At 44.8% G+C, this 19,669-nt stretch overlaps 2 protein-coding genes across 3 annotated transcripts in view; one reads left to right on the top strand and one right to left on the bottom strand.

Moving 5' to 3' along the window:
• The window catches only part of Armc10 (armadillo repeat containing 10), a 15,449-nt gene extending 2,340 nt beyond the window's left edge, over window positions 1-13,109 (bottom strand). Inside the window, exons 1-5 of the mRNA XM_021162895.2 lie at window positions 12,723-13,109; window positions 10,212-10,360; window positions 7,109-7,243; window positions 5,423-5,599; window positions 153-224 (exon numbers count right to left, since the gene is read on the bottom strand). Coding sequence (XP_021018554.1) covers window positions 153-224; window positions 5,423-5,599; window positions 7,109-7,243; window positions 10,212-10,360; window positions 12,723-12,855 — 666 coding nt within the window. The 5' untranslated portion in view covers window positions 12,856-13,109. The remainder of the gene's footprint in view (window positions 1-152; window positions 225-5,422; window positions 5,600-7,108; window positions 7,244-10,211; window positions 10,361-12,722) is intronic.
• Window positions 13,110-13,341: 232 nt separating this feature from the next.
• Window positions 13,342-19,669, top strand: part of Fbxl13 (F-box and leucine rich repeat protein 13) — a 159,318-nt gene continuing 152,990 nt past the window's right edge. For both annotated transcript variants that reach the window (XM_021163602.1, XM_021163601.1), the window contains exon 1: window positions 13,342-13,487. In XM_021163602.1, the coding sequence (XP_021019261.1) occupies window positions 13,413-13,487 (75 nt within the window). In that variant the 5' untranslated portion in view covers window positions 13,342-13,412. The remainder of the gene's footprint in view (window positions 13,488-19,669) is intronic.

Raw genomic sequence — 19,669 nt, 5'->3', positions numbered from 1 at the left:
CTCTGTATGTGTGCATTTATGAACCAGGTAGGTAATCTCTGTATGTATGCATTTATGAACCAGGTAGGTAATCTCTGTATGTGTGCATTTATGAAACGGGTAGGTAATCTCTGTATGTGTGCACTAATGAACCGGGTAGGTAATCTACTTACTTGGACACTGAGTAGTCCTTCTGTCATGGCTGGATTCTCAGACAAATTCAAAAGCAGCTTCAAAACCTGAACCTGCCAACAGAACACTGGGTTTACTGGGTCAGTAAGCGTGACCTCCTCCCTAGGGTGCCATCCTCTTACCCCACTTCCCCGTAAACTCCTGTCTGCACCTCAGGACCTAGCTCCGTCTTCTCCATGAAGTCTCTGCTCGGCACCACTTTCAGAGAGGCCCTCATTATCAGTGCCCATCTAAAACTTCACTTGTCTGGTTCAACCGTTGGGGAGACAACAAGAACTAAGCAAATGTCTTCTCTGTACTGTAAGCATGGTATATGTTAAGTCATCCTTTCCCCTGTTTGTATATGTGTGTATACATGCTTACATGTATGTGCATGGGGAGGCCAAAGTCTTCTTGCCTGCTCTTCACTGAAGCACGGTCCTCACTTGAACCCAGAATTTACCAATTCAGTCTGGCCACCTTGTTTTAGGGACCCCATCTCACAACCCCTGTGCTGGGGTTACAGGCAGGCCACCTGCACCTCATTTCCAGGGTATTTGAACTCTTGATCTCATGTCTGCATGACAAACACTTCACACATAGAACCATCTTTCCACTCTTAAATCTGTTCATTATGAGTGTAGGGAAGGAGAATCTGTCTCGGAAACAATAGAAACCGCTCTTTGAATCTTTTTGACAGTATATATGTATGTGCACCGTGTGTGTGGGTGTCTGCAGAGGTCAGAAGCGGACATTGGAACCCCTGGAACTGCAGTTACCAATAGTTATGTGGTTGCTTGGAACCAGGCCTGAGTCCTTTGCCAGAGCAACACATGCTCTTAAGTGCTGAGCCACCTCTCCAGCCCCAAGATGTCTCTTTGTAAAACATTAACCTACATTTTTACAAGATACTAAATTACAAGACATGAAATTAAAGGGAGAAGAAGGAGGGGACTAAAGCCAAGAAGAAACAACAACACCACTTTGCACTAGACCCAGGAAGGACCCAGAATGTACATTTTTATAACAAATTAAACAGGCAAGAGATACCGACCATAGAACTTTGGAGGAAAGGGTGATGGGGATCAAACCTGGGGTCCCCTGGGCTAGCACCACCCTACCAGGGTCTACCTTGGATCTAGACTATTACATCTACTGTATGCCTACAACTCCTTTGGTCACACGAAAACTTAATTATTAAAGTGAAGATGTAAAGCCTTGGTTAGTCTCATTTTTTACCATCTTCTAAGTTTAGTAAAATGGACACATGGTCGTGGTAAAACGTCAAGCAGTGCAGAGGAGAACAAGGTAAAAACAAAAGCCTGATGCTAGAGGCCCAGCCTGCCCCAGAGTGGGGATCCTGCTGATGCTAGAGGCCCATCCTGCCCGAGAGTGGGGATCCTGCTGATCCTGCCCCAGAGTGGGGGTCCTGCCAACCTGTTTATGCAGGATTGGGTTGTTCAGGCAGATGCTTCTAGGGAAATTATGAACTCTTAGGACAGCCAGAGTGACTTCTGACCCTTCGGTGCCCTCCCAAGAGCAACTGGGACATCTCAGCTGGCATGATGCTGTCAGCAACACTAGTACCAGTCGATGAAGCCTGGAGCAGAAGAACAGGAGCAAGAGCTGTGTAAGAAACAGACAGCATTGAACCTAGGAGATGGCCTGCTGACAATCAACCAGAGACAGGAAGGGCAACAGCTGGCTAGTGTCTGAGATGTGACCTTGCTGACCTCTACAGGCTAAACACATTTATGGGCTACAGTTCCCTTTGAAACATTAAGTTCTTGTTTTCCCCTTTCTTGCCACAGGCGCCACCTTGTGGTGACCCAGGCCATTTATGTGGTTGGCTCTCACTACAGAGAGCAAACACTTCCCAGGATTTTGTATTCCTTGAGTCAGTGGTGCAAGCACAGATGGTTAGAGCGGGGCAAGTTCACCACCACAAGTGAAACAAGACCTTTAAAAGTCACTCTGGGGCATCCCGAGGAACATGCATGATGGACACAGACAAATGGATGACTATGGAAAAGTTCATTTGCAAGTCGGAACTTTACTCTCAGATTCTACGGGGAAACAATGCCATAGCAGGTGGCCAGGTTCCCACCAAAAGTTGAAAAATGCTAGGCAATGCTATATAGAAGAATACAACAAAATGACACGAGCCATCTTTTAAAATGTTGTAGACTTCATCAGCCAGACGAGACACATATCTACAGACCCAAATACACCTGCTTGCCTCTGAACTGACTAGAGTTCTTCCTGGGCTCCGGGTAAAGCAGCTGCAGAGACGGGAAAGGGAGAGGCTTTGCATACAGCACATTACATTACAGCACAGAGTAACATTACAGCACAGAGGCAAAGCATTTTCTTGGGTTCTAAAACGCTAAGTCATCTTCCACTGGGAAGAGAGATGAGGAAGGCTGGAAATTGCCTGGAGCTGGCCTAACGCTTATATTTAATTTTGAATGCCTGGGTATGCCTTAGACCAGACCCAAATAAGCTGGGCTACAGGAAATGTAGAAAACCCATGTGCCAACACCTCAGAAGCACTGGACCACAGTGAGGCACTTCCTTACACAGTTACGTCCTGATAACCCCAGAAGTACTCAGATGATGGCAGGCACTTGGGGCACATCTTCACAATAGTCCTTCCTAAATACTAATGCAGCCAACAGTGGTACTTACCTACACATCTCAGCACCGGGAGGCTGAAACAGGAGAGTCGAGAGTTCAAGACCAGCCCAGGACACACAGTGTGGTCTCAAAAATAGTAATAAAAAAAGAGAGAGAGGAAAGAAGGAAGGAAGGAAGGAAGGAAGGAAGGAAGGAAGAAAGGAAGAAAGAAAGAAAGAAAGAAAGAAAGAAAGAAAGAAAGAAAGAAAGAAAGAAAGAAAGGAAGAAAGAAAGGAAGGAAAAAAGGAAAGAAAAGAGACAATTCGACTTGGGGCTAGCTAGATGACTCAGAAGGAAAAGCCCTTGTAGTAAAGCCCAGCAACCAGACACAGTTCAAGTCCCCAGCTGGAGAGATGGCTCACAAACATCTCTAATGGGAACTGATGCCCTCTTCTACTATGCAATATATGTATCAACAAAACACACCCATATAAACAAATAAATCTTAAGAAAACAAAGTTGTCCTCTTATTTCCATGAACACACTGTGGCACACACCCTTTTCCCATCATATATGCAAATAATGAATACAATTTAAAAATAAAACCACATCCTGTACATTCAAATACCCATGCATTTTGCTTTCAACTGTCTGCTTGAACACAAGTCTACCATTACAACTAGCCAATCTACATACTACCGTGTGCTTTAAAAACACCAATACAAATGGACTTTAACATGAGAGATTTATTCAGACTTTCTGAGGTCTCCTGAGGTCTTAGTGGCCAGCATCGGTGTCTGCTGCCTCCTCCATTTGTACAACTGGACAAATGAAGCCTTCCTGCATCTGATTCCCTTCACTTCACACCACACGGCTGCGGTGCAGGAAGATTTCAACAGATAATGGCTGAGTCAAACCATTTTGTGAAGAGGGTAATGGAGGGCTGGGGACATAGCACAGCTGTGGAATACATGCCCGGGTTCCTTCTTCAGGACAATATAAAACCAGGCAAGGCAGTGCCCGCCCGCCCGCCCGTGACCCCAGCACTCTGAAGTGTCGGGAGGATAAGAAGCCCACGGTCAGCCTCTGCTACGAGGTAAGCCTGAGGCCAGCCCGGGAGCTTCATCCTCCAAATCCATGCACAGGCTGTAAGAGAAAACTGATACCACAAAGTTGCCCTCTAACTTACACATATGCTTCATGCCACACATCCACTGTAAACACACACACACACACACACACACCATATAAACATATACACATACATCCACCATAACACACACACATCCACCATAAACATACATACACACACAGACACGCACACACCCCTACCACACACAAATCCACCATAAACACACACACATACACATCTACCATAAACACAAACACACATCCACCATAAACACACACAGACACATCTGCCATAAACACACACACACACCCACTATAAACACAAACACACATCCACTACAAACACATCTACCATAAACACTTATACACCAATAAAAAATAAAACCTTTAAAAAAAATAAGTAAAACGGGGCTGGTAAGAGGCTCAGTGGGCAAAGGACCTGCCACCAGGCCTGAGAACCTGAGAGTTCCATCACTGGGACCACATGCTGGAAGGGGAGAGCTGACTCCTGTGAGGTGTCATCTGACCTCGACACGTGCCTCCCTTCCTAAACCTAAGTGTAATAATAATGACGACAATGGCAATGGACTGCATGTGACAGGAAAAGGGAGAGGGACAGTGTGGAGGAGAAGGCTAAGTGGGGCAGGCAGGGAGGGTTAAGGGGGAAGGAAGCTGGGGAGGAGGGGCAAGAAACACACATAAAACAAGTACAGACCTCACAGGAGAAAGAAGCCAGTGGACCCTTCACTTCATATGCTAACCCTAGCAACTGGTCAGTCCTGAGGTAAACAGGCTGCAACCTCCTGTCCGGTCTCTCAGAATCCTTTACTTCCTACTTCTGGGTAATGTCGCCAGGGATCCCAGAAGAACATGATTTTACTGATTCTCAGAAAAAGGCTACCTACCCGAGGCAAGAAATAGCACGTGATCGCCACAAACGGACTCTGCAACTCAGTATTAGGGATAAACGTAATACACTTTCTTGGGCTTCTATAAGTTTTTTTTTTTTTCCAAGACAGGGTTTCTCTGTGTAGTCTTGGCTGTCCTGGAACTCACTCTGTAGACCAGGCTAGCTTCAAAATCAGAAATTCGCCTGCCTTTGCCTCCCAAGTGCTGGCACTACAGGTGTGTGCCACCATGCCCGGCAGTATTTTTATAAACTTTAAGTGGACTATTTTTTCTTTTGGATACAGGGTTTCTCTATGTAGTCCTGCCTGTCGGGATTTGCTATATAGATCGGGCTGACTGTGAACTCACACGGAGATACCTACCTCTGCTGGGATCAAAGGCACCACTATCTTGTCAGGACATCACAGGGATGAAATATGGTCTAGCATGTCACATCTTTTTTTTTTTTTCCCTTTCTGGAACTCATTACTTAGACTAGGCAGACCTCCAACTCACAGAGATCTGCCTGCCTCTAGAGTGCTGGGATTTAAGGTGTGTGGCAGCACATGAGGACAGGGAATTCAATCTCAGTAAGTGTACTGCCCAGCTCTTCAGGGCGGCCTGCTGCACAGCCTACCTTGGTGCTTCCATTTCCCAGAAGCAGCAGGTGGAACAGGCTAGCAACGGAGCTGCTGAGCAGGTGCTGGTAGTCGTTGGTGACCGTCATGTTTGTCAGCAGCCTCAGTCCAGCCAGCTGCACCGCAGAGTTCAGGGGATCAGCAAAGACGTCTTCACAGACTTGAGGGACGTATATCTGAAGGTGAGAGAGAACCACTGAGCAGCTCTGGCTCTCCAGAAACGTCTACCGAGTGGCTACTTTTCTGCATGTAGAGGAGGGTTGACGGCTCAGGATGAATGAGTTCTTCAGAAAAGATGGCACTTGTGTCTGGCCCTCCAACTTTGGTGACCGTCTTATTTAAAGCTGCCTTTGCTAATAACCTGGCATTGTGCTGAGAACCAAAGGCCTAAGTTTAGCTGAAGACGGCTCTTACGTAGTGAGGTGCGTGCGTGTGCTTTTGTGTGCATGTGAGTGACTCCACACTACTATTAACCTCCGCTGGGGAAGTGCAATGAAGCACGAGTCTCCAGATTGGAAAAAAATATTACTAACTCTGAATGCCATCAAAAACTATAAAATACAAGAAAACATTCTTAATTTCAGGTGCCAAGAAACGATCAACTAACTGTCCAATACAGAATATTAATGTTTGTGAGATACTCCAAATGCACCCATGCCACCATAGATGTAGCAATAAGGACACAGAGATCAAGTGTTTAAGCTCGAAATTACACTCAGAGGCCAACTGTTTCTCTTTAGTCACAGTTTTACTGTATCTCCATCCTTTAAAAAGCAGCACTGACTCCTGTTAGGTGGTGAGGGTGGAGCCTACGACAGGTGGACGGGGCGGCTGAGTATAACAATTGGAACCTACAATGGACCGGGCGTTTGAATGTAATAATCGACTCCCATCAGTTGCTTATCTTCCTCTTTTCCCCACTCTCCTGCAGATTTGTTTTTTATTCATGGCCTTAGAAGGGCTTACTCCTCCTCAGTTTACTTAGATCAAAAGTAACACGTTGTCTGTGTCTCTATTTTGTACCACAAAACAAGAGTTTAAAAACACTGAGTCGTGTCTTTCTGCTGGTGTATGCTCACACATCTGGCTTCACTCTTTTAGCACCCCTGAATTAAACGGAAATCCAGCCACAGTGCCTAGGGGATAGCACTGCTTTAGCTCCTGGTCAGACTGTCTAGACCTGCCAGCTCCCAATAATGACACAGAGACATTATTATTTATGAAAGCTTAGGCCGTAGCAAGGCTACCTCCCAGCTAGCTTGTCTTACTTAATTAACCCATTTATTCTAGGCCACATGGCCTGTTACCTCTCACTCAGTCTGACCTCCTCTCTGGCTGGTGAATCTCTGAGCCTGAATCTTTCCCAGAGTTCCTATCTCCACCCGAGTGTCCTTCCTATACTCTCCTGCCCTGCTACAGGCCCTCAGCCCTTTATGGATCCAAAAGGTGATGGAGAAGCTTCACTAAGATAACAATACCACAGATCTTCAGGGCCCAGCTTTCTGCACTGAAATCAACATCTGAATAGTGCACAGACAACCTTTACACAGTTCAAAAGAAGACGTCCCTTCTTTAAAGGTAGTCGTTGCCCACGAGGTTACAGAGCACTGTTAGCTTCACTGCCTACCCCCAATTGGCGTTCTCTTTGTACAGACACCTGAGGAATTTCTACCCCGACAACTTACCTTTATCTTAGTTTGATTTTCAACATTCACACTCAGGTTATTCAGTGCATTTAAAGCTTTCTCTTTAATACTTTGGTTCAGGGAGTTGATTTTGTTTCCAACAATTGGGATACCACCCAACTCACGAATAATGGCCTAAGAGAGAGGAAAAAAATGGACCATTGTTTCAATATGCAGCCCTTTTGCTGATTTCATGCATCTAGAAATGCAACTAAAATTAACACTAGAGAAATGATCTTCACATATACAAATCTTCCTTTTAGAGACTTTTCTTACTTATATTGTGTGTGTGAGTCACTCCTTATTTATTTATTTTTCTGAGACAGCTCTTTCTTTAGCTGGGACTTAACTAAGGATAGACATGCAATATTCTGAAATACCTTATATTTTAAGACTGGATTTTTTTGCTGGATCTAATAGCTGAAGTTAATAATACACCTGGAAGTCACTTCAGATTGCTAGCTTACTGTGTACTCAAACTGTTTTTACCTGCTTTAAGAGAAAACTGTCACAACCAACCTTGCCTTGAGTTCCCGAGCAATCAGCAATCAATGCTTACAACCTAAACTAATGTGCAGCTGCAATCTTGGGTTATGTATTTTCTTGCCCCTGACCCAGAATAATGCATGTTATTATCATTAATCATTTGCTGAAAGCAGCAAACACAGAATCTGAAAATAACTATTTATGGATATTGGCTGAGAAAACCATGTTTATTATTAGGGTCACTTGGGATCAGTTGGGGCCAGTAACTTAATGCCTTGTAAAACTGTTATAGATTTTCATAAAGTGTTCCATCCTTCCCCACATGATGTTTTCTATGCTGTTTGTGGTGGTTTGAATGAAAATGGCCCCCATAGGCCCATAGGAAGAAGCCTTATTAGGAGGTGTGGCCTCGGAGTGGGTGTGGCCTTACTGGAGAAGGTATGTCACTGGAGGATGGCTTTGAGGTTTTAGATGCTCAGGCCAGGCCTAGTGGCTTAGTTTCCCTACCTGCCTGCTGCCTGCTGATCCTGATGAAGACCTCTCAGCTCCTTCTCCAGCCCCATGTCTGCCTGCAGGCTGCCATGCTTCCCTCTGAGACAATAATGGACGAAACCTCTGAACTGTAAGCTAACCCCAATGAAATGTTTTCCATTATAAGAGTTGCCATGGTCACGGTGTCTCTTCACAGAAGTAGAAGCCCTGACTAAGACACTGTTCAATAAATAAAGAGTGAGGATCTTTGTAGGCACACACATAGGGACTCATGGAACACACAGACAGGATAAAAGACGCACGATGCATGAAGCAGAGTAGACCACTCTTGGTTAAATGCGACACGATGCACTGTGGTGACTGGAAGCTAATCACTCGTGTGCATAACCTGTGCAACCATGCACACGAGGCTGACTGCTGAGCAGCCTCGGCACTGTCTGTCTCCACCTTGCCAGCCCTGAGTGACAAGTGTATGCCAAACCTGCCTTTTAGCTTTAGTTTGAGTTCTGGGGACTGAATTCAGAAACTCATGTTTGTAAGGTGAGCTCTTTACCTACAGAGCTGTCTCCTCCGGCCTAATTTTACATTTACTTATTTATTTTCATTATCTATTACTTTTCTTTTGATGTGTGGGGGTGGGTGGGGACATTCGTGTATGTGGGATCACGGTCACATATATGAGCCAGAGGTACCAGTTCTCAGAAGCTGCCTTATTTCTGAGACAGAGTCTTTCATTAGGATCTGGGGCTTGTTCACTGAGCCAGTGAGCCCTGCAGACTACCTGTCACTCACTGCTTCCTGTCACTGCTTCCCTAGTGCTGGGATTACTGTGTTTGGATTTGGTCTAACGCTGCTTGTATTATGTTAATCTGGTCCCCAAAATTGCATGAGAATCCACATATCCACACATAAAACACTGAGGCAGTTGGTTTTAATTCATAAATAAAGTTGCCGGCAGCCAAAGGCTGGGCAGGGAGACAGAGGAGGAGGGAGAGATTGGCTGCCATGTAGGGGAAGGAAGAGGGACACCAGGTCTGAGAGCTGCAGAACACCGAGAGATAGTCGTCATGTAGGTGCCAGGGAATGCAGCTGAGGGGGCAGCAAAAATGGAATGTAGATTTTAGTAAGTAATAACTCAGGAATATTGTAGGAGGGTACATCAGCCACATGGAGGTAAAAAATGGCCGAGCCAGTGAGCTGTTTAAGACATATCCAAATATAAAGGCTGTGTGTGTGCGCCTTTCACTTGAGAACCCAAAACATTGGGGCGGGTAGCAAAAACCGAGCATGGTCGCTGGGATCAATTTGAATAGCATTAATCGGGTTCAGCTACACAGTGCATGCTGGGATTACAGTACACGGCACCAAGCCTGGCTTTTACACGAGACAGTGCACTTTACCCACTGACCTAGCTCCCTTTGTTTTACCTGATACATAAACACGCACATGTGTGCATGAGCGTGCGCGCACGCGCACGCGCACACACACACACACACACACACACACACTATAAAGTAATGCAGTTGTTTGTATGTTTTGATATATGTATACATCGTGCAATCACCTTAAATTCATGTCTTTCCCCAAACATTTATCAGTTTTAGTGGCAAAACCTTCAAAATCTTTTAGCTCAAAATGAATCTCCATTGGTGTGAATGTTAACAAGAAAAAAAACTGCTGAAAAAAAAAACCAAACCTACAAACTGTTTTTCCCCATGCTCTGTGGGGGAAGAACATTCAAATTATGCTCTTGGGTCTCAGTCACTTACACCGATTTGTGGTTACCACTGGCTGAAGGACCACCTACATTGGGCCCTCTCCACCAAGATTGGCTGTCTCACTAAAGCACAGACTTAAATGCTAGGTGCATTCACTGTTTTATGGAAGGCACTGCTCAACTTTAAGGAAAAGACCACTTTCTGCTTAGTGTTGAACGGGAACGATTATGAACATGATGTCGGTGTCCAGCTTCTCAGAAATTACTTTCTGTGTCATTATCTGTGTGATTTTTCTGAAGCAGGAAAAGCAAACACTGCTGTGAGCACAAGTGGCTGTGCCATATGAGGATAGTCGCTAAGAGTTCAGAATGGGGCCACAGCTACTTGTGTGGAGAGAGCAGGCTTACCTGGTTAGTGGAAAAGGCTGCATTATTTCCCAAGGTGACCAAGGCCTTTTCAGTAATGATAGGATCGTCGGTTGACTCCAGCAGATACAGAAGTTTCGCAAGCTGTTCCACATTTAAGATATCGTCATAGGAGCCATCAGTTAGGTCTTCTGCATAAGAAGAAAGCCATTTAGAATTCATCGGAACTCACCAGTAATGCGTTTTATTTTTAATGTGTGAAATGTTCAAACACATACTCTGATACTGGGCACAGTTGTTTGGTTTTTTAAAGGTCACGGACAATTTTCATGTGTGAGAGAAAACCACAGGACAGACAAGCTACAAATCTTGGCATCTGCTAGGAAGAGGGAGATGGGAGAAGAGGAAGAAGGAAGGTCATGGCTTTAAAAATGCAAGTGGTGTCAGCCATGGAGGCTGGCCCGTGGGAGGGGAGGCGCTACTGAGGACCAGGGAGGTGCAGTGTGTGGGAAAGCCTGCTTACACTTTTCTTTTGGCCAGAGTCTGAAAGAATAAAGAAAAGAAATATTAAGTCAAATGTCAGAGGCTCTGTAGATGGCTGCCTGGCATTGTTCATTGTTTTAAGCAGTTTAGATATCCCCCTCCCAGTGGGGACACACACACACACACACACACACACATGAGTACACTGCCTTCAAACACACCACAAGAGGGCAAAAGATCCCGTTACAGATGGTTGTGAGACACCATGTGGTAGCTGGGATTTGAACTCAGGACCTCTGGAAGAGCAGTCAGTGCTCTTAACCTCTGAGCCATCTCTCCAGCCCCTTCCTTCTATTCTTAATGTTACAAGTTGTCAGAAATAGTATTTTAATAACTTTTATACACTAGCATGTAGTTTTAAAAATATATTAATACAATAAACAACATATAATTCTATCAATTCTCTATATATGTCCATCTGGGCTCTGTATATTATTTTCCTGATAGATTTTCATTAGTAATGATTGAATGAGTTTATATTATATAAGTCAGGTTCTTATACCAAGTTGAATTATTTGATACTGTTTCCATCTTTTTCAATGGCCTCAGAGAGTCTTTGTTTGGGGAATACACTTGTTTTTGGAGACAGGTTAGTCTAGACTGGCATTGATTCTTGATCATCCTACCTCAGCAGGCTCGGGCTGGGATTAGAGCTAGGCAACACCTTCCTCTACTGGACCAACAAACTTCACAGGAGGAATCACACACTTCTCAACAGTTTAAGGAGAAGAATAAACAGATTTCTCTCAAACACAAGGGTAGAACGTTGGGAAGGGGCTGTGGGCAATCTATTTTTAAAGCTGTCTGACCCTGGTTTTCTTTTCAGTATCAAAGTGCAGTGGTGCATGCTGTCAGGCCCAGCAACCCCGGAGATGGAGACAGGAGAATCAGAAGTTCAAATTTTCTGCTATGCAGTGAGTTCCAGGCCAGGGATACATCAGATCTTCTGCCTTAAAAAAGCAAAACAAAAGACCACCACCAACAACAAAAAAACCCCCACCAAAGTATTCTTGTATAGAAATAGTTGACAGAGAGAAAAAACAAACAAAACCACAAAAAACCCACACATAAACAAACACCTTACAAATCAGGCTTTGTAAGGGCAAATGCTCATTTTCAAAAACTGCTTTCCTCTGTGACCAAAGGGGAAGGTTCTGTGCACTCCCCTTTCTTACAGCATTTCCTGGAGGAAATGGAAGGCTGGATTATAAATCCATGGTTGTTCCTGGTCCCTTCTAGTAAGTGCAAATTTTGAAAAGTAAATGCTAGTTGTACAACCCAAAGATGTGTTTTCGACCTGCCTTTAAAGGTGCCTTAAGTTTTGTTCTAGGGAAGGGCAATTAGCTCCCACCAACCTCAACTTAAAAACGAATATATTTCTCTACCTTTGAGACAGGCAGGTTTTGGTTGGCAGGTTTTATTTCAAATAGTTTTCCCAACAGTTTTCACGACTTAAGCGATCCTTTTAGAAGGGTGTGTCTCCTGTTGGTTGTGGTTCTTATTTCCAACACACACACCCCGGTTGCAGGGACGCTACGGATGATTTAAAGGTACCTCCCAGGTCAGGTGCCACAAAGTGCTGGTAGAATTGCATCTCAGGGATCCATTCTTCACATAGCACGAGCAAAGTTTTAACCCAGGCTTGAGGCCCTGAGAACCTTCTCACAGTAAGGGGCATCTCTTTGATAACAACACAAAAGCTCAGGTAAACCTTTAAAATGAGAGGCAATCTACTTGGCTCGGAGAAACCTCAGCTCTTGGCTGTGAAGCCGAAGGGAAGTAACAGGACACTTCGGGCAATGTTTTCAGCCCTTATTTTAAACAAAGAAGTGGGAGCAGGGGAGCGGCTCAGGACCCACCAAGGCACCCTGGGCTTCCAGAGTCGTCTGTCTACCTCCAGCCTTTCTCCCCATGCAGTCGCGGGTGTCTAGGGCACCTCCGACCCAGCCTGGCCTGAGGTAGGTCCGGGGCCCCGAACCAGTCCACCTGCCGAGCAGCCCATCGCCTCACCTGCGGATCGCGAAGGGCGCAGTCGGCGACCGCCTCGTCGCGGTCCCCGAGTCAGCCGGTAGATACAGTAGCAGGCGCCGGCGCCCAGGACCAGCCCTGCTGCCACCCAGCCCACGTCCCGCGCGCCACCCATGCTGCTGCCTCGGAGCTGCAGGGAGCCGGGGAGCCAGGGCCACACGCAGGTGCAGCTGGGCCAGAACCAGCCCAGAGAAAGGAAATGGGGTTGGAGCTCCGCCTTCCGGAAGCCGCCCTGCTAAAATCGGAAGCCCTCCCACCCTGTGCGCTGCTGTTCCTTTCACCAGACAGGCGGGATGCCCCTAGTGCATGCAACTTTTTCCTGGACCAAGACCCGGACTGCGGCGCGTTGAACCCAGACTCTAGCTCCGCCCCAACACTCACTCTCCAGTCCAGCCCTCTCATTTTACCCGGCCTGTACTGTCCTGCCCCGCCCCTCCCCGCTCTGCCCCGCCTCTCTGCACTAGCCCCGCCCCTCTCTGCCCCACCTCTCTGCAATCGCCCCGCCCTAGTTGCCCCGCCCCCTCCCCGCAAGGTTCTTTCTTCATCTCCCGAAAGGCTTGGACTATTTGGCTCTTCCTTTGTGGTTGCTAGGCAACGCTCTGGCGCGTCCCTCCGCCTCATCGTGGACAGCAGTAACCTATGAAACGCAGACTCTGAGTCCTGCTTCTGACCATGGCTTCACTACGCAGTGCCACCCCCAGGCTAAGGAGCTACTTCAGGGACAAGTACATTCCTCAAATCTGTGAGGTACTGCAGCCACATAGCCTCTCACATAGTGGGCGCGAGGAAAAACTGGGAGAGGCAAGGAGATTTCCGGAACTGGAGCTAAGAAGGAGCAGGATGGGGAAGCTTGAAGTCAATTTAGGGTAACTAGAGAGAGAGGGGTAGGTTAGAGAAGACCGAAGGGTGCCGGTGGCTAAAGCCAAGCCCGGGTGGGGATGACAAAGGAAGGGGACGGGGAAAGTGACAATCTGCAGGGGGCGCAAAGAGCACAGGGCCTGGGTTGGAATCTCCAAGTGTCAACTACTAAATTCTATTATGGAAGAGCGTCTTGAGCAAGAAGTGAGTGGTGAGCCACTTGAAGACAAAAGACTTGAGGGGTTCTGGGTGAAAGCATCGCCTCGCCTCGTTGTTAGCAGGAGGGAAGAAGTCACCTGCCTCTACACACAGCTTCACAATACACCTTTTTAGAGATCGCCACCAAGCAAAACCTGAGGTCTTGGTTTTAACAAAGAAATGAATTTCGGGGTCAACTTGTATGAAGCAAAGCTAGCTTCATTAAACGCAGAAACAAAGGTGCTCCAGTAGAGAGAGTAGAACACACCTGGTCAGACAATTGCGGGCTTCTGAAGGGAGAGTCGACCTTAAGTGTTGTCTTCACAATGCTGACATCAGTATTTTTTCTTGTGACTTTCAAGGTTACATTTCTAAATGTTGCCAAGAAACTACTACCCCTTTTCTTTTTCTTTCTTAATTTCTGTATTCACTTTACATCCCGATTGCAGACCACCCCTCTCCTCCCCTCCCAGTCCCTTACAAGCCCCTCCCCCACTACCCCCTTCCCCCTATCAGAGAAGAAGGGGAAACCCTCCTTGGGTACCACCCCAACTTGGATAAACACTCCCCTTTTACTAACATCACCCAAAGAGTCTAGTTTGTAACAAGGTTAGATTAAAAATTGACGTTTCTTTTTCTCTCAGTAACTAGTATAGTGCATTTATGAACAGCTTCATTTAGTTCTGGGAGTGGGGAGGCCAGGAATTCAAGATGATGTGTCATTTTGACCTTATGTAAGCAGAGCCTAATTACTGGCCTTGACATCCTTGATTGAAGTGTCTGGAGATACAGCACCCAGCCTCAAGTGAGCACAGTTTAAGTACAGTCCATTAGGTTCTTATCAGCAGGCTCAAAGTCCTTTCTGAGCAGTGAAAGTGGATCAGTTCTGAAGGAGCAGGTTTCCTCCTCTACCTCTGCCTCCAATCACCTCCAGTCGCCTCATTCTGCCCTGCCTCGGGAGGACAGTATGGTATGGAAAACCAGGTTTTATACTCCTGGGGGCAGGGAGCTGAGAAATCGCTGGTGACTCCCATTTGTAAGTTATGTTACGTGGTGTATGTTATATGGTGTATGTTATATGGTGTATGTTATATGGTGTATGTTATATGGTGTATGTTATATGGTGTATGTTATATGGTGTATGTTATATGGCGATACAGCGGGATTTCTGAAATGGGGAGAATGAGGGAGTTCTAGGGGAGAGAGAAGAGTGCCATTCAACTTCCAGGGCAATTGGGCACAACACTTCCTTTTAGGATGGGTGTTCCCCGTGATTTTATCCAGATGATCTCTTTAGTCACCTCTGCTCACACATTAGCAGCAGGGACAAGAGAGGTTTTGGGCACACTCATTCAACTTTCCCTCAGAGACCATTAAGGTGACTTCTATTCTGCCAGGTCTCTCTGTACTTACATGAGTATCTAATTCAAATCCCCAAGACTTTTGTTCTTGTAAGAGCAATCTGCAAATATGTATAGGACATAATATTTTATTGCAGTTATCTATGCGTGTTTGACCTCTTCTGAACATTGCCTGTGTGTTCTAAGTAAACCTAGTTGTCCATCCACAGCACTGTTTCCCTACAAACCTGTGTACACTCTGATAAAGGAAAAACCCAAACCAAAGCCTACCCATGCCAGTGGTTTGTAAACTCTTACTTGCCAGGGAGACTGAGGCTGAAGCTTGCTTGAGCTCAGGCATAGGGATGGTAAGACTCAAAAATAAAAAAAACAGAATCAAAAAACAAGCAAAATAAAACCTCAACACCAAACCAAACCAAAACCACAACACTTGCCTGATCTACTAAGCTTATTGAATCTGCTGATTGATATTTAATTTTCATTAGTTTTGGAACCAATTACTTAAAACTGTTGTTATTTTTACCCAATTCTTTCCTATTATAGGAATCCAATCAGGAATATAATAAAACTCTACCCTTGTCCTCTGTTTTAGCTTTTGTCCTGCTGCCTCTTTTTTGTCTTCTGGATGATATTTTGGATATTTTTCATCGACTTATTTAGTGGATTGCTAACTTTACTAATTCTGCTTTTTGTTGCATCTCATCCCATCTGTTGAATACAATAAGTGAAATCTTAATTGTAGATAATGTATTTTTCAGTCTTGGAATGCCCATTGATTCCTTTTAATGCATTCCACTTATTAAAATTATAAAGGTATCTTTTCATCTATTTTGCTATAATCTCCTGTTTTCAAATATGTTAATGATTGTTTTGTAAAAAACACTCTCTGGCAAGCTGGTCACACATGTCTATAATCCCAGTTCTTGGGGAGCTAGGACAAGAGGCTTGCTTTGAGGCCAGGCTGGGCCACATGTCGAGTTCAAGACACTTGGTAAGCCTGAATAAAACAAAAACAAGAAGAAACACGGGTTCCTTCAACATCTGGATAATTTTTGGGTCTGTTGTCTGTTGTTTCTTTTCTTCCAGTAGTTACCTCTACACACTGAGTGATTTGTTTTGTTGGCTATCAAGTAAAAGAGAACAGTAGACATTCTCCACAATGCATTCTTCAGCAGAGAAAGTTCCCCCTTTCCTCACTCTAGAGGGAAGAGCTGACCTCCATCCAGGTGGATGAAGCTGGCTGCTGCTCTGCTGTGCTGCAGGAGTCCTCCCTTTTTCTTGTGAATCTCTCTTAGAGTTGTGCCAGCTGGCTCCCAGCTTCCTTCATGAACACCCTAGACCTAAACATATTTGTTACTGAGTAAGTGATCACAAAAGTTGGCTGGTTTTCTTTCTACTAGTGGCAGACTATCCTCTGCCTGGACCCAACCCAGTCTTCACTGTAGACCCAGAGCTGGGAATGAGGGCTGAGCTTTGTCAGTTCGCTGAAAGTCTTCCTCCCATGGGATTTGACCACTCTCCTGTGTCTTACGTGTATTTGCCCTAGGTAGGATGCGTCCACCCACGTGGAGGCAGGTGATCAAGACTGGATCCTTAGTAAGTCACTCTCCTGAAAGTTGTTCTCTGACTTCCACACATGCACACACAGTAAATGAATGAATTTGTCAATCTACAAATAAATAAATATTAAAAACATAAAAATAAAAAGTAATATTATTCTGTCAGGAAATAATCTTTCTCTGTCTCTTTCTCAGATCATATGATTGCTAGCCTTCCCCATCACTAGAAGTTAATATGATGTTCTTGCCATCTAAGAATGTTGCCTACATAAAAGATATGAACATAAAAAGTAATAGCATCCATTTTCAAAAAATCTTGGAACTAAGTATTTTAAAATATTTTTGGAGGTATGTGTTTCATGTGTATGAGGGTCTCTTTGTTCTTTGATGCCAGACTGGTTGGTCCTTGAGTTTCAGGGAGCCTCCTGTCTCTAATCCCCCATCCCAGGGCTGCTGGGATTATAGGTGTGTGCTCTTGAACCTGGCTTTATGTGGGTTCTGGGGATTTAAGCTCAGGTCTTCGAGTTTGTGAGGTAAGTGCTTTACCCAGTGAGCCATCTCCTCAAAACAGAGTTAGATATTTTTACATGTTTGTTTTATATTTTAAATATATGAATAAATGGTTGGATACTTAGAAAACTGGGCAAGAAATGTTTACTCTATGTAAATCATTTTGTGGTTCAGGAACTATATGTTTTAGAAACTCCAGACTAAAGAAATATGTAATGGCAACACCAAAAGGCTGTACTCACAAGGAATTGTGGGAAACATAAGTACTGGTGCTTAGTTCTGATTCAGTATAGTCATCTCTTCTCTCAGAATGCAGACTCTGTGCACCCTGGGTGAATATCTCACTCTCTGTCCTTTGGAGGTATTTCTGAAAGGCACTTATATTTTTAAACAAATTATTAAAGTAGGAGCCCATGCAATGATGCTCAGTTGGTAGGATTTGGGCACATCAAAAAAATTAGATGTGTATATGTATTTCTCTAGCTTTCTACTTGGTAGAACTGGGTCCGTTACCTACTAACACACATGCCTGCTCCAGAGAGATCAAAGATGAGCTATGTATTCATGGATTCAGTGACCACAAAATTATTAAACAAAGAAACCTAGCAATTGTATCAGTAAGAAACTACACTTCCAACTGTGAGGTTGATTTCAGTTTAATGTCTAGGAAAATGATAGCAGTGTGCAAAGCTGGGTCTTCCCAGCAGAGGGCGAGCTTCAGTCACAAATCATGACTTGAATTATACATATATATGCATATATATGTATATGAAGTTTATATTGCTTATATTTTAAGATTCAGTTGTCAATTTGTACCTGAAAATGCATTTATTTATAAGTCACCCAGATTCTGTTATTGGTTATTTGTTTTACGGGCAGGTATCTGTCAGAGGTGCAAAAAAGAGGCACAGTGATTTGCACTTTCTTTCAAGCTACATGAGAGGTTAAGAAAGGAAATTGCAATACGACTAGGCACCTTCCCTCATATTAAGGTGATGAGGCAACCCAGTAGGAGGGAAAGGGTCCCCAAAGCAGGCATAAGCATCAGAAACAGACCTTGGTCCTTCTATAAGGAGTCCCACGAAAACACCAAGCTACACAACTCTACCATACATCCAGAAGGCCTAGATTAGACCTATGCAGGCTCCCTGATTGTTGGTTCAGTCTCAACGAACCCCCATGAGTCCAATTCTGTTGATTCTGTGGGTTTTCTTGTGGTGTCCTACACAACTTGGTATGCCTTGTTTGGTTGATATCAAACCTTGGGAGGCTGACATTTTCTGAAGGGAAACAGAAGAGCATGGGAGTGGCGGGGGATGGAGGAGATTGGGGCAGAGGGAGGGAGGGGCAACTTTGATTGGGATGTATGAGAGAATACATTAATTTAAAAAGAAAAAGAAAAGGAAATTGCTTGAGCCTGAAGACCAGCCTGGGGCAGCATGGTAACGCCTGCCTCATTATAAACATTTTCTATAGTTACAACAACCAGGGATTTGTATGTAGCAAGGGACAGTTTGCAGAGTTGGGAGAGGAGGGCTGCTTTGCTAACTTATTTTGCTGGACCTTTGGGTAAAGCTTATGGTTTCTTGGGTGTGGGGGACAACCCTTAGCAGCCCAGCCAGTCAGTTCCCAGATGTAGTTCTAAGAGAAACCAACACAGAAGATAGAAAGCTGCCAACTCATTATTTCACCAGGAGTTACTTTATCTAAGGATTAGCTACATACGATGATCTGTTTCTCCGTTGGTGATGCAGTCTGACAGGTATTCAGATGGTTGTTGTCTCTCACATCCCAGTGGCTGCTGCTTCTCACCTGTGATGTAAATCGTCCAGTCTGAGCTAAGCAAGGCAGTGTTCCCGTAGTCCCAGCAACTTGGGAGAGGCAGGAGGGTTGCTCTGTCTGGTTATCCAGACCAGCCTGGATATCCAGACCAGCCTGGATAACACAGCCAGACTCTGGCTCAAATAGACACTTCCCTCTCCAGTGCTGGTCCCAAGGAGTGTTTTCTACTCCCCAAAGTAGCTGCTACATGGCCAAGCCAGTTGGATGCCTTTAATAAGCTCAAGAACGTTCCGTTTATAAAGCCATTAAACCTAAAAAGTGGTACCATCTGTTTAAATTTTGACAAGACATAGCTGATTTACTTTCAAATGTTCATTATTGAAATATCAAGTAAAGCACACCAGAAAGCAATGCTGTGCTAGCTCCGTCTCCACCTCAGAAGTGAGAGACCTCACTTAGGCTTGTTTCATGGGGTTTGGGGAAGGAATAGGAAAAGCTTTGAACAGTGTTTAGATTTCTAGAACTGTGCTTCTCACGGGACACTTTTTCTTATTAAAGCAATCTCTCCTTTCCTTTCCTTTCCTTTCCTTTCCTTTCCTTTCCTTTCCTTTCCTTTCCTTTCCTTTCCTTTCCTTTCCTTTCCTTTCCTTTCCTTTCCTTT

This window comes from Mus caroli, chromosome 5 (genome assembly GCF_900094665.2).
Source record: "Mus caroli chromosome 5, CAROLI_EIJ_v1.1, whole genome shotgun sequence".
Classification (NCBI taxonomy): Eukaryota; Metazoa; Chordata; class Mammalia; order Rodentia; family Muridae; genus Mus; species Mus caroli.
The sequence above is the reverse complement of the archived record's forward strand: the minus strand, read 5'-3'. Positions and strand labels throughout refer to the sequence as shown.